The sequence below is a fragment of the Heliconius melpomene genome, chromosome 10 (assembly GCF_056956725.1).
Source record: "Heliconius melpomene rosina isolate 202511_hmr_F chromosome 10, ASM5695672v1, whole genome shotgun sequence".
Taxonomy (NCBI): Eukaryota; Metazoa; Arthropoda; class Insecta; order Lepidoptera; family Nymphalidae; genus Heliconius; species Heliconius melpomene.
The window spans coordinates 13593465-13606764 of NC_140398.1; the positions used below are offsets into that span (position 1 = coordinate 13593465).

General features: G+C 30.2%; 2 protein-coding genes and 1 long non-coding RNA gene across 5 annotated transcripts; 1 reads left to right on the forward strand and 2 right to left on the reverse strand.

Moving 5' to 3' along the window:
* Positions 1-147: 147 nt before the first annotated feature.
* Positions 148-4101, forward strand: Dbp73D (putative ATP-dependent RNA helicase Dbp73D). 2 transcript variants are annotated; one of them, XM_085191514.1, is made up of 7 exons: positions 148-338; positions 581-902; positions 1033-1314; positions 1557-1734; positions 1929-2577; positions 3185-3365; positions 3839-4101. In XM_085191514.1, the coding sequence occupies exons 1-7, from the start codon at positions 316-318 to the stop codon at positions 4076-4078; spliced, it is 1875 nt and encodes a 624-aa protein (XP_085047640.1). In that variant the 5' UTR covers positions 148-315; the 3' UTR covers positions 4079-4101. The 2 variants fall into 2 exon arrangements, with proteins under 2 accessions (XP_085047640.1, XP_085047639.1); XM_085191513.1 differs by having other exon boundaries at positions 149-338; positions 1926-2577.
* A 1764-nt stretch (positions 4102-5865) lies between these two features.
* LOC146535775 (uncharacterized) lies at positions 5866-9350 on the reverse strand. The gene is made up of 5 exons (XM_085191516.1): positions 9270-9350; positions 8887-9160; positions 8637-8808; positions 8055-8202; positions 5866-7971 (listed from the first exon to the last, which is right to left on the reverse strand). Exons 2-5 carry the CDS (start codon positions 8993-8995, stop codon positions 7348-7350), a joined length of 1053 nt encoding a protein of 350 aa, XP_085047642.1. The 5' UTR covers positions 8996-9160; positions 9270-9350; the 3' UTR covers positions 5866-7347.
* A 420-nt stretch (positions 9351-9770) lies between these two features.
* On the reverse strand, positions 9771-12229 carry LOC146535776 (uncharacterized). Of its 2 annotated transcripts, none has more exons than XR_014878334.1 (6): positions 11976-12229; positions 11405-11598; positions 10839-10961; positions 10321-10472; positions 10072-10153; positions 9771-9888 (listed from the first exon to the last, which is right to left on the reverse strand). It is a non-coding gene; the product is annotated as an uncharacterized LOC146535776 (long non-coding RNA). The 2 variants fall into 2 exon arrangements; XR_014878333.1 differs by having other exon boundaries at positions 11377-11598.
* Positions 12230-13300: the final 1071 nt, after the last annotated feature.

The following is a 13300-nucleotide window of genomic DNA, read 5'->3' on the forward strand; positions in this document are numbered from 1 at the left end:
TAATATTGAAGAAATGTTTAATTTTTTAAGATTATTGTATCAAATAATGGAGAAAATGCACGCCATGTACAATCTATATGTAAGCTGCTTAATTCTCGACTAAATTTCGTACAATATCTGTGGTCACATCGATGTCAATGTCATTATCATGTTGACATCTTAAGCTGAATATATAAATGAAACATATTGTTTTTTTACATATTTATTGAGGTTAGGATTTTTTGATGTGAGCAGTGTGTGTAAAAATGTGAAACATTGGATATTTGAAACTAATACATTTTATTCATTGAAATTATAAGTTAAACTTTAGTGAAAATGGATTTGTTCGTTATTAATAGGTATGCAATAATAAATTATACCCTAGTTAAAATTTTTATGATATTAAAATAACTATATAGTTAATTGAAAAAATTCTATCAAGTTAATATGATTTCATTTTAACTTGGGTTGAAGTTAAATATAGCACAGTACGCAAAAAAATTATAATCTTTTAAACGGTTCATAAGGATGAAAATCATTTTAATCCTTATGAACCGTAAATTTTTTAATGGATTATCATTTAGTAATTTATAAATTTCAGATATACAGGCGAAAATGGAGAAGAAGATATTGTAAATCAAGAGACTTTACATTTGCAAAGGCTAAAACAAAAAATTGAGGAGAGGAAGAAAGCTTACAAATCAAGTAAAAAAACTCCAGAAGTTATAACATTAAAAAAACCTGAATTAATAAAGGACTTTAATGACAAAAGCAATGCTGAAGAAAATAAACAAAATTTGCTTCATACTGAAAATATAGAAGTAGATTTATCTAGTGTTAATAAGATTCATTCTGACAAAAAAAGTAAACTAAAAAGTGAGTTTAAAGTTTTGGGCACAATTGACTTTGAAAAAAAATCTCAGGTAAGTTTATTTACTCTGTCTTTATAATTTTTATTAATTTTTATGTAATATAATATATAAAAATAATAAGACTACTTAGTCTTATTTTGTGAAAAGTTTTTTTCATAATGTATGTTTTATGTATTAATAGATTGAAAGAGTTCTTCCATACTGGCTTTCTCATGCATATAGTGTATCTAAAAATCTTCAAACATTAACTTGTTGTGTAGAAGAACAACAATGGCTTTGTAAAGTATTGAAATCTACATTAGCAAGTGAAGGTCTTACACATTTATTTCCTGTGCAAGAACAAGTTATTCCTTTTATTATACGAGAACATCAGCAACCACAACCATTTAGACCACATGACATATGCGTATCTGCACCTACAGGAAGTGGAAAAACTTTGTCATTTGTTTTACCTATTGTACAAGTAAGTAAAATATTCTTTACAAATAGTGTTTATTATATACTTTATCTTTATACATTATTTGTACATGGCTTACAAGGGAAATACCTATAGACCTACATATAAAAAAATATATTGGTATAGATGGATGCATAACGAACATGGCTAAGCAGTTTTCCAGATAAACTTTAGACTGAAAAGAAGCTATTACAATATTTTTACTTCAGTTTTTCCAAAAATTAGTTCAAAAGTTAATATGTTCTTAGGTTCTAATGAATCAACTTGGACATCAAATAAGAGCTTTAGTGGTGTTACCAGTACAAGAATTAGCTTCCCAAGTAGCAAAAGTGTTTAAGAAATATTGTACTAACACTGACTTAAAGGTAGCATTGCTGAGTGGTTCTGCGCCATTACAAAAGGAGCAACAGCAAATAATGAAATATAGTAAGTTTAAATTGATTATATGTAATAAGATTATTTTTATATATAGAAAAGTGGAATTTTTATGGAAAATTTTCACATCATTTCATAATTCAATTTCATTTAACAAAAATAGAAAATAAAATTTATTTGTTGAGTATTAAAAACAAACATTTTTGCTAGTAACAAATAACTAACAAGAATCTTTTTAATAGCAGAAACCATGGGGTGGATATGTGAAATAGACATAATTGTATGTACAGCAGGGCGACTAGTGGAACATTTACATAATACAGAAGGCTTTTCATTAAAACATCTAAAATTTCTAGTAATCGATGAAGCAGATAGAATAATGGATAATATTCAAAATGATTGGCTTTATCACTTAGACAAACACATAAAAAGTGAAAGTCAAATTTCTAATAAAGTGCCACATATGAATTGGAATACTATCAGTAATGGGAAGTCACCAATTCACAAACTTTTATTCTCGGCGACATTGTCTCCAGACCCTGAATTGTTAGAGCAGTGGGGCTTGTACCAACCAAAACTGTTTTCAGCCGCTCCCATAAATGATATTACAAATAAAAATAATATTAAAAAGTTCACAACACCTGATGAACTAGAGGAACAATATGTGAATTGTTCACCAGAAGAAAAGCCTTTAATTTTGTATCATTTTATATCTGAATTAAAATGGGATAAAACTTTGTGTTTTGCAAACTCATCCCAGTCAGCACATAGATTAGCTATACTTTTGGATATTTGGGGGAAAGGAAAATTTAAGGTGGCAGAACTATCGGCGGCTTTAGATAGATCAAATAGAGAGACGGTTTTGAAGAAATTCAAGCAAGGTGAAATAGATGTGTATGTATGCCTATTTAGTTGACAAAATAATAGTAATAAATAGATCATCTAGAGGTATTGTGTATTGTTATGCATTCTAATCGAAACGAAATCACAACAATCCCTTGCGTGGTGCAAAGGATTGTTGTGATTTCGTTAGCTCGGTTTGATTAGACAATCGCGATATTGAATTTCGCCACGTAATACAAAATGTCTTGAAAGTTGGGTAGCGCGTGGGGAAAGGGGTATTTTAACACTAGAAGTGCCGAAGATTGATACCCCCCTTGAACCGCCGTCGTGACAAATTTGTCCCATTCTACTTATTATGTTGATTGTTGGTATAATACAAAAAAAATATTATTAAAATAATTCGTAAAATATGTAGACCATATTTAATAATCAATTCTTATTTTTTAACAACGGCGGCGCTTCTAGTGTTAACACTTGATTTCCTCTGGTTACTTTGCTACGCGCAATACATCGTAAAACTACCTCTATCAAGGTTTTTTGGATTCTGAACTGTTATTTAGTTCTCTTAAGTGGTTAAGGAACTTAAAAAACTAACCCTTAAATGGAATTGCATGTGCAACTTTAACACCACCACATTGTCACCACCTTTTTATTGCAGAATAATAAGCACTGACGCTTTGGCTAGAGGCATAGATATTCCGGATTGTAATTATGTTATCTCATATGATCCACCTCGAAATATAAAAACCTACGTGCATAGAGTGGGACGCACGGGGCGCGCTGGGCGGAAAGGGACCGCCATTACCATATTGCTCCATAATCAAATGCAAATGTTTAAGGTAATATATACGTTTGTTAAGGCCGTCGTGTTATGGCACACCATCTGACCGAAAATGCAACGGATGTGGATTCAATTCTTACTTGGGACTCGAATTATTTTCTTTTCCTCGTTCAGGTAAGACAAAGTACGGCGTTGACTTCCGCTTCCGTTCTTACGATATCTGTTATTGTTTTAACATTATTATGTTAAAATGTTTTACATTATCTGATGTACTGCGAGGCCAGTTGACTAGAAACTTGTTGTGGATTCAATCCCCACACGAAAAAGTGAAATATTTATTTAAATTTATATTTCTATTTCCTCGCTCTGGTGTCGAGGCAAAGCGCGGCGTTGAGTTCCACCACTCAACATACAATGCCTCCAGAGTTCGGCGGAAAGTGGGTAAAGGAGTGTCTTACCCTCTGGTTTCCGCATACATCACTTTATGGTATTCATTATAAACTTTTTATCATACATTATTACTTTTTGTAGCAAATATTGGCGTCTGGCTGCAAAGGTGATGATATTCATCAGTTCAAACTACAGAAAAACATTTTAGATCATTTACTTGAAGGATATGAGATGGCCATACAAGAAACCAAGTGTTATATTAATAATGAAACAAATTCTAAAGTACAGAAATCTGTGGAATTGAAAAAAGCTGCCCGACCGAAATCCAGAAAAAGAAAACGTCAAGAAAACAGTGTAACAAATAATGAAGAAAACCCTTAATAATAAATAAACTCTGAATATTATTGTGTTTATTTATTTTTGTAGAGAACAATTTTTCACAATTAAGTTATCTATAGCTTTACATATTATTTTAGCGAAAGGATTTTGTCAAATTTAAAAGATATATAATAAGTTCAATCAATCATCATCAAAATCAATCATCAAATTTATTGAACAAAAATTTGTATACAACATATTGAAGCTAAAGTCCGCATATGGTAGCGTAGGCAGAGAGAGCCTAGGTTAACCTTTAACTATGGACGTGACTTTTTTATAACACACATATGGACGTCGGGTCTGTCAGACCAGTGTATTTATTGGTCATATTCCGTCTGTTTTTTAAAGGAAAAAGACAATTTTATGTTTTAGTTTATATGAATAGCCTCAAATCAAACAAAATAAATATAAATAAAATCGCTTTTTATTAAAGTTTACGCATCACAACGATTTAAGTAACTTAAAGTCACAATTTCAGTCTTTGGCCACATGGGATGACTCTTAAGAAAATAATACTATATAAAAAAGACAGATAATAAAATAAATATTTTTTTAACAAAATATAAAGTCTAACAAATAAAAAAAATAAAGCAATTACATCTTATGTTATAAAATAAAAATTTTGACAACACCTCAAGATAAGGTATTATTGAACATCGATACACAATGGCTTTCAACATTGTAGGCTAACAGGACGATTGCAGTCAACATAAGTATGTGTTGTGTTTCTATATATCTTTTGGGGGCAAAGTATACATGTTTTTCAAGAACCCAAAACTATTTTTTTAGCTTCATGTTCAATAAATGATAGATCAGATCGCGAAACGCGAGTCAAAGTAATTCTCAATTCTTAGAGTAGTTTAGTATACGAAACGCGTCTTTTTATTTGATAAAGTGCTATTTTCTTTATAAAATGTCGTTGTTGTTTATAAAGTACCGATATTTTTATCCCTAACGTGCTTGGTCGATCATTTTTTTCCATTTTATCATAAAAATTTAAAAAAAATAATCTTTTCTATGTAAATAATATTTATATTACTAAAATATGTAACAAACAATGCAAAATAATATATGATATATAACAATAAAAACATTTGAATACAAATAATACAATTAAAATATTAAAGTATATTTTGTAATATTATAAAAATATATGGCGTTTTGAAATCATTAATGTATGGGAAACATGGACGTCGGGTCTGACAGACCCAGGCCCCATTTAGAAAGTTAAATACTCACGTGTTTTGAACCCAGAGACACAACCACTGGTATTTACATTCATTTTGTCATTAATACGAAAGGTACTGAGAGACTCAGTGGCGGAGGTCACCGAGAAGTGGCCGATTTGTAGAATTCGTAGGACTAGATGGGTCTGTCAGACCCGACGTCCATACTTAAAGGTTAAACACTGCGTCGAATCCTAGAGGTATTGAAAACATTAAATATTTCATTTCCTCGCATGGGATTTGAACCCACAACCTATCGCGTTTACAGTGACACGCTTGCACCCCTGCCCCACGACTATATAGGTATAGTATATCATATATCACTTCTTACGAATTTAATGCATGAGGCCAGTTGTGGTGCAGGGGCACCGAGTGTGGCTATTTTTTGAGTATTTGTAGGCTATAAATATAACTTATTCTGTATAGATTATTCTTGCAACAAAAGGCCAGTCAAATAATATTAAAAATGCCTTCGTGAAATGGCTTTACAATACTTCTTGCTGTAAAAGTTCACTCATGTGCTCTTGATGACAATTCATTACTTCTAATTAATAAAACAAAGGATATTGTTTCAGCGGTTTATTGTTCAACTTTATAGTTGGACAAGAGCTTTATTTGTCTAAAGAATTAATATTAAAATACATATACATTTGAATACAAAAATATCATTTATAATTATGAATTAGTAAAACAGGCAATATTACAATTTACACGTAATGTACATGAGATGGAGATTGCTTTTGCTCATGCAAAATATTTCGTCCTCAAAAGTAACTTTATGTATATATAAGTTTTTTTACGTTGTATCCTGCAGATAGCAGAGTAATCGAACCCACAACCGGTAGAGTCTACCGTCGCTCGTGCTCCTGTGCCACGACTGGTATAGTATATTATATATCACTTGACTAGTCATATTTAGTTCTTAATAAAAAATATGTCAAATTTATCAATAAATACAAAATGCAATGTCATTAAAGCTCCTAAGGTCATTTATACATTATTAAAATAAAATAAAAAACAAATGTAGGCATAGCTTGGAAACAAGTTAAATACTTTGAATGGAATTTTCACAAATTACTTTAATGATCTAATATTTAACTTTTGAAATATTGAGACAATTCTTCCTGGGCTATAAAATTTAATAAAAGACAAAGGTACCAAAAAGTACCATACATATAATTTTCGTATATTTCTCTATCATAAACTTTATATGAAAGAATTTTATATAGCAATCAGCAACATTTCTTTCCAATTATTATAAAATCAAAATAGGCAAAAATAGGCTTTTAAAATCACAAGTATTAAATATAAATAAAATTGATTTAAAAGTTGTAGAAATGTTATTAGCCCATTATGTGATGGGCTTCCAAATGCAATTAACTAGGTCTTCCACTCTGTTAGATCACTACATTGTTATCTAATAGAATTAACATAAATATTTAGTCTCGTCGAAATCTGTTTAATTTCTTTTATACATATATATTTGTATTATGTATGTATATAAATATCTCGAAAGACATTAGATAATTATCATATTTGGTGGGATATATTTTTTTAAACTACTAATATTATTACAATAAATATTTATATAAACGATCAAATCAAATCAGATTCTCGCTGTATTCCTCGCACATAGTGTCCGAGACAGTCCATTTTCCGTAGACAGAGGGAACCCAGTGTTAAGGCATTGCGTATTTAGTGGCAGAACTCAACGCCGCGCTTTTACACTAAAGCAAAAAAATGAAAATATATGTAAATTTAAATAAATATTTCATTTCCTCGAGTGAGAATCAAACCCACAACCAGTCACACTTTGGGGCTCCTCGACAACTGGCCTTTATAAATATTTTTGTGTTTTTAATAATCATGCAAAAATGTTAAATACGAATACCAGCCTCTGAGGTAGCTTATAAGCTTCAAGATGATATATTTATACTCATTTTCCCTTTCTTTAGAGACTTGGCAATTTACATTAAAATATATTTTTTATTTTTTAATTTAAAATTCACACAAAGTTATGAGCAGGTGTTATTTTTACACAAAACCTTAAAATTTTATTAGGTCTTCTGCTACATTATGTTCTAGTAGGGTTTTTTCAGAGTTGGCATCATTCTTCAAATCACCATTATTGTCTAAGGGTAGGCCCTTAGACAATAATGGTGATATTTTTCGCTTAGGGGGTACTGGGGTTGCATCCATTATACCTAATTGACCTAAAACTCTTCCTTGATTAGTGAATGTTCTAAGGTCAGCACTGAGTTCCACTCGTCTAGTCCCTGGTGACAATTTCTTTCTAACTGGGGGGCTAGGTGCAGCTCTTGAAAATTGTGGCCGATTATCAAAGATAGAAATATCTATTGGATTTAAGCTAGTAGTAAAAGCTGTTGATGTTTTACTTTTTTCTAAAGTATAGCCTTGGCTTTCTGTTTTAGTTTCATTATGTTTTTCAACATGGTCATTTACATAAAAAGTTGTTTTCTTACAATATTCTGCTTGTAGTTTTATATGAGCTTGTACATCAGATTTACTTCTCTCTAAGGTAAACCCATTAGTATGTAAATGACAACTAAATGAGGTAGTATTTAAAGTACAAGCTGGAACAGTAGAAAAAGGCACAGCAGGAGCCCACAAGCAAGCACCATCATTTCGAGGCACCAGTAGGAGAGGATCCTAAAATTAAATAATTATTTAAGCCTTTGTCTAGTTTTCTTGAACATTTTTATGTGATATTTATAAAATAAACTTGGACTTACTTTTCCAGTAATAGAAAATATTTTAGATTGTAATGTGTGAAGCTGACTCCTTAAATACTCATAGGAACATTGTCGAAGCTTCATGACCCATTGTACTACATTGTCTTCACTACGGGCTGCAAAAACATGTTTCTTTTCAGGTTCATCTCTGAAATATAATATATTAAAAAATTTAAAAATTGCTAGTATTAACAATTAATTTCTAAAATGTGTATCCAATTGGGCATTAGTAGGATCATTTCAAATCTGGTTTGATAAGACAAGAAGCTTGGTCAGTAGTACACTATGTATACAACTGGTGATAAGTCCAAGGTCAATTCAATCAAATATTTTTTTGAATGTATCATATTGCAATGTAACAAGACCAAAACCAATACAATGATGGCAATGTGAAAGTTACACTGGACTAAGGGCTTTTTGAGAGCCCTTAAGGGAATCCTTAAACATACACATGGGTAACACAAGTCCCAGGTCATGCTCTGAGCTTCAATGGTGAGTAAATAGTTTTTTCTCTTATGATACTATAGTATAAATAATTAGTTATTATTAAAATAATAATAAAAATAAAACTAAGTGACTTACATGAATGATATAGAAAATGAAAAAGATATGGTTTGATCATGCTCCATTTGTATAGATGAATTTTCCATTACAAACACTCCAGCTGGGTTTTTAGTATCAAACTTTCCCATTTCACTGATTTTAAAGTAGAATAAATAATTGTTGATAAGACGAAACCACCTCTCTTTGAAAACTGAAAATAGCATAAATAAAATCTTGACATCTCGGAAGTATTTTTGTATTGAAATTAAAAAAAATGATATTTAGTTACCTGACTGATGTCGGTAGCTTCCATTAGATAACTTTTTATAGTTTAATCTTCCTTCAAACACACAGGGTTTATCACTCAAAAGAGCGAGTTCACGAATATTGCATTTCATTTGAATTATTTCAACAATCTTCTTAAGACAAAAATAATACGTACTTTATAAGAACTATTTCCAGTTAGACAACTGAGACAGGACAGACAACTGAGACAAGACAGACAGACGTCTTGTTTTTATTAACTCACTATTGTAGCAATATTTTATACTACCAATTATTAACTAAAATAACACAGATTTAATGTAAAATATAATGTCTCTACACAATGTCATGGCTTAAGATAAATATTGTCAATTAATACTTCACATCTGGAATTTAAATGATACATACATATTGCAAATCTGAAAAGGATTTAAGTTCTAATTATAATAATTTACTCTTGAAAAGGTCTCGTTAAATGATAAAATTAATTAATAACAAGGAACATATACTAGAAGAAGCGTAACTCCCATACAAAAAAATTTGCCAATAGCTTTACACGCTTATACTACTAGCGCCGCATTTTATAGCACCAAACTTTTTCGGAAAAGCGGGAATATTCAAATTCAAAAGCATAATTACTAGTACACAGTATTAGGGTAATTTTAATTGCAATTAACAATTAAATATTAATAATAAAACATCTGTCTGTACGGAAATCAAAATTACCAATTAATTTTGATTGATCATAATAAACAATCAATTGTGATTTCCGTACAAACAAAATATGTTAAATTGTTAATATTTAATTGTCAATTACAATTAAAATTACCCCAATACTGTAATAAATTTTTTTTAATTATTAAATTTAAATTAAAATGATATTGGTAAGTATAATATTAAAAGAATATAAATATGAAAAATGTTTTATTTTATATCAAACATTAATTACAAATGGCTGTTTCACATTTCTAATGATTTATTATACACTGAACTGGGAATTCTTCTCGAGGGGTCCTTCAGTTGCGGCCTGCAAATTTATATATAGTTGTATAAAGGAACAATAAGCCGTAATAACCACAGTAATGATTTGGTTAATTTAATACAAGTTTGCTTTATGAAATCGATTTTTTAAAATAAACTTATAATTTGTTCCTTTTCTAAACAAATAAAATCTTTTTTATTGGTATTTACATGTTTTAAAAATACTTACGGGAGAGAAGGTGAAGTTATTGCAACAAGACATCCAACTCTTCTGGTGCTATTGTTTCTGCTGGGTTGTCAATCATAGGGGACTTTTCCGCGCCATTGAGGACATCAGCGTGCAGAGCAGAGTGATTTGGTGTTATGAAAAAAATGACACGCGAATTTAATTAAACATTGAAATATATTATCAACTAACACAACATATTTGAAATTTAGATTATTAAACATCCAATTTAAAAATACTCTAAAAACTTACTGCAGGAGTCCCCACTTCCAGGCTCAAGATTTCTGCAGCTTCTTTTTCTTCAGATTCTGAATTGTCATTGCTGGTGTCATCTTAGACATTCATTCTAATCTTTTTTTCCAATGCTTTGCAGTTATGCTTTGGAATGCTGGCTTAACTGTAAGCTGCAAGTAGCATAAGTATTAGTCCGTTATTATTTATTATTAACACAAGTATTATTATAATTATCATGTTCATTATTACATATACTTTTCTTAACTATCCTTTAAGTAGTCATATCAAAACTAAATTTCCAGCATATATGGTTTATATTTGAATATTAATTATTTTCAATTGGAGCAAAGAAAAACTTGGCATTAATTTACATAAATCATAAAAGAATATTTTATTAAATATTATAAATTTAAATATTTCCTAATCTTATTATTCATTTTATTTTCTTTTGGTAATTTCCCTGGGAGTTGTATCACAAATTGTACTCACATTTAAGGAATGGAATTGTAAAAATAATGTAAAACATAATAAAATACCTCTTCTCATGCTGTTGACTCTAAACCAATGTTTTTATGTTATCTTCACGTCTTGCTCTATTTCTCAAATTTTATATTTTTTTAAAAGTTAATGTCCCTTGCTTTAGAAGGAATCTCTTTCATCTGTAAAAAAAGAATTCATTTAAAATTCATATTATTGCATGTTTGTTAGTTTCTACTGATATTTTTTTTATTTTCAACTGGGCTTTAATATTATAATTATAAAAAATAAAATAAATCAGCTTCTCACTGTATCCCACATACTGTAACTGTGTTTCACTGGTAAGACACTCCTTTGCCTAAGTAACACTAAATATAAGAGGCAGTTGAGGCGCAGCAGCACAAGGGTGTGACTGTAATGCAACGGTAGTGGGTTCTATCCCCACTCAAGGAAACAAAATATTCTGATAATTTATGCTTTTATTTCCTTGCTCTGGTGCAGCGTGGCATTTAGCTCCGCAACTCAACTCTTAATGCCTCCAGAACAAGAAAAGCAGAATGCCTAAAATATATTTACAATGGCAAAAAATAACTTTACCTGAATATATACCTCTAATAGTTAATACCTGAATAGGATGGCCCAATTATATCTGGCACAGCATATTATATGCTTAGGTTTGCCTTTCGCTTTTATAAAAACATGACATACTAATCACATAAGACTATTGGTAGTATAGGTAGTGTTTATAGTATAGTAATAGTGGGTGTAATGACTCCAAAAAAAGTCTTAGGCCAACAACATTTGACCCAAGTCTGTGCCCTGAAACATGAAATAAATTAAGGTGAAAAAACCATAAAATATAGAACTGTGCTACTTATAGATTTCTCTCAAAAACAAATAATTCCTTTCTGAAATTACTTTAAATGGCCCTAACAGCAATGTTAACTGAACACGCATATTCTAACATTTACTGCTCTCTGATATTAACATTTTACATAATAGGTTTTTACTTAAATTTGGAAGTTGTGTTAGTATTGATTTAACAGCTACAAAATTTCAATCTAAACACTGGCTACCAAATGAATAACGTAATTATAATGCTTGAAGGTATACTCGCAATAAGAGTTTGATTTTTAAGTCCAAAATATATCATAAAATAATTTTCATTACTTGCTTTATAATATTTGTACACTTACTTCATAATATTTAGCTTTCCTGTTTTAAAACTATAAAAGACAATCGCCATATTGCAAGCACGTGTTTTAACAAACTCTTCAATATACTGACACGAAACCACTTAACTTAAAGTACATCATTTCGTTAACTAAATAAAAAATATATTAATTCGTATACACACAAGAATTTTAAAAATATCAAATGAGAAGATCAGCTAAATCACATGGAACAACAAGATCGACCGCCATGTTAATTAACCCAACCCAGATAACATTGTTGCCATTGACAAATATAACAAAATAAACAAAAAAGTAACATGTGGAAAATGAAATTAATATTATAAAAGTCCAATATATTGTATAATTCTTTTTGTCTAATATTCTTCAGCAGATAAATTAAATTCATTATAATTAAGCAAACATGTATTTTTAATTCCACTTTAACAAAACACTAAGTACAAAATTGTAGCATTGTAATTTGTCTATTATGTTAGAAATCTTGGTACAATATATATTTCTGTATAAAATATACAAATTATGGTTGGTACACAAAATTAAAATAGTAATGTGAAAGCAAGTTTGAATCTTGTAACATAGAAGCAGCCTGGGAGGGTCACGCCTAAACGTAACGTGGAATGAATTAATTAATAATAATAATAATTCATAATTTTAGCACCAAACACAAACACAGCCAAAGAATATCTATGTGTGCAGGCAAAACTTTTAATATGGGAGTTGATGGACCCTGATTAATAATATCAACCTTGCCTTACGTCAACATTAGCCACAGATTAGGAACATGATTACAGACTGCAGACGATATTATATGTGTCATCTATAGACAACTCATTACTATATACATACTCAACTGGTATATCCCGACAAGAACTTTACCTCGAACTGCACAAATTCATGAGCAAAACTGACAGCAAGCGTTCGCCGTAAGCATCCTTTTACCTATGTTCACAAACCGACAATACACTGGTGGTCAGTGACAGCTCTCATAATATTCAAGATAAATACCTAATTCCCATTCACAAGCTAATATTGGTTGCAAAGAGTGTAAGCGTACAATAATTAATTTATTAAAAATAATTTTACTAATACAGGATAAATACACTTTGATGCCTATTTTTATTTATAACGATTAAGAAATATTTTTATAAGCTTTTATTTGAATTGCACTCACAGTGCAGACAGCCACAGTTCTGATGATAATAAAATTGCATAGAATCCATAATCAATGTTGATTTTAATCCGAAATAGCCGCCGTCACATAATGACACATAACCATCACAATCCGCTACTCAACTCGCATTGTCCCTAATTTGGGTGAAAACGACCCG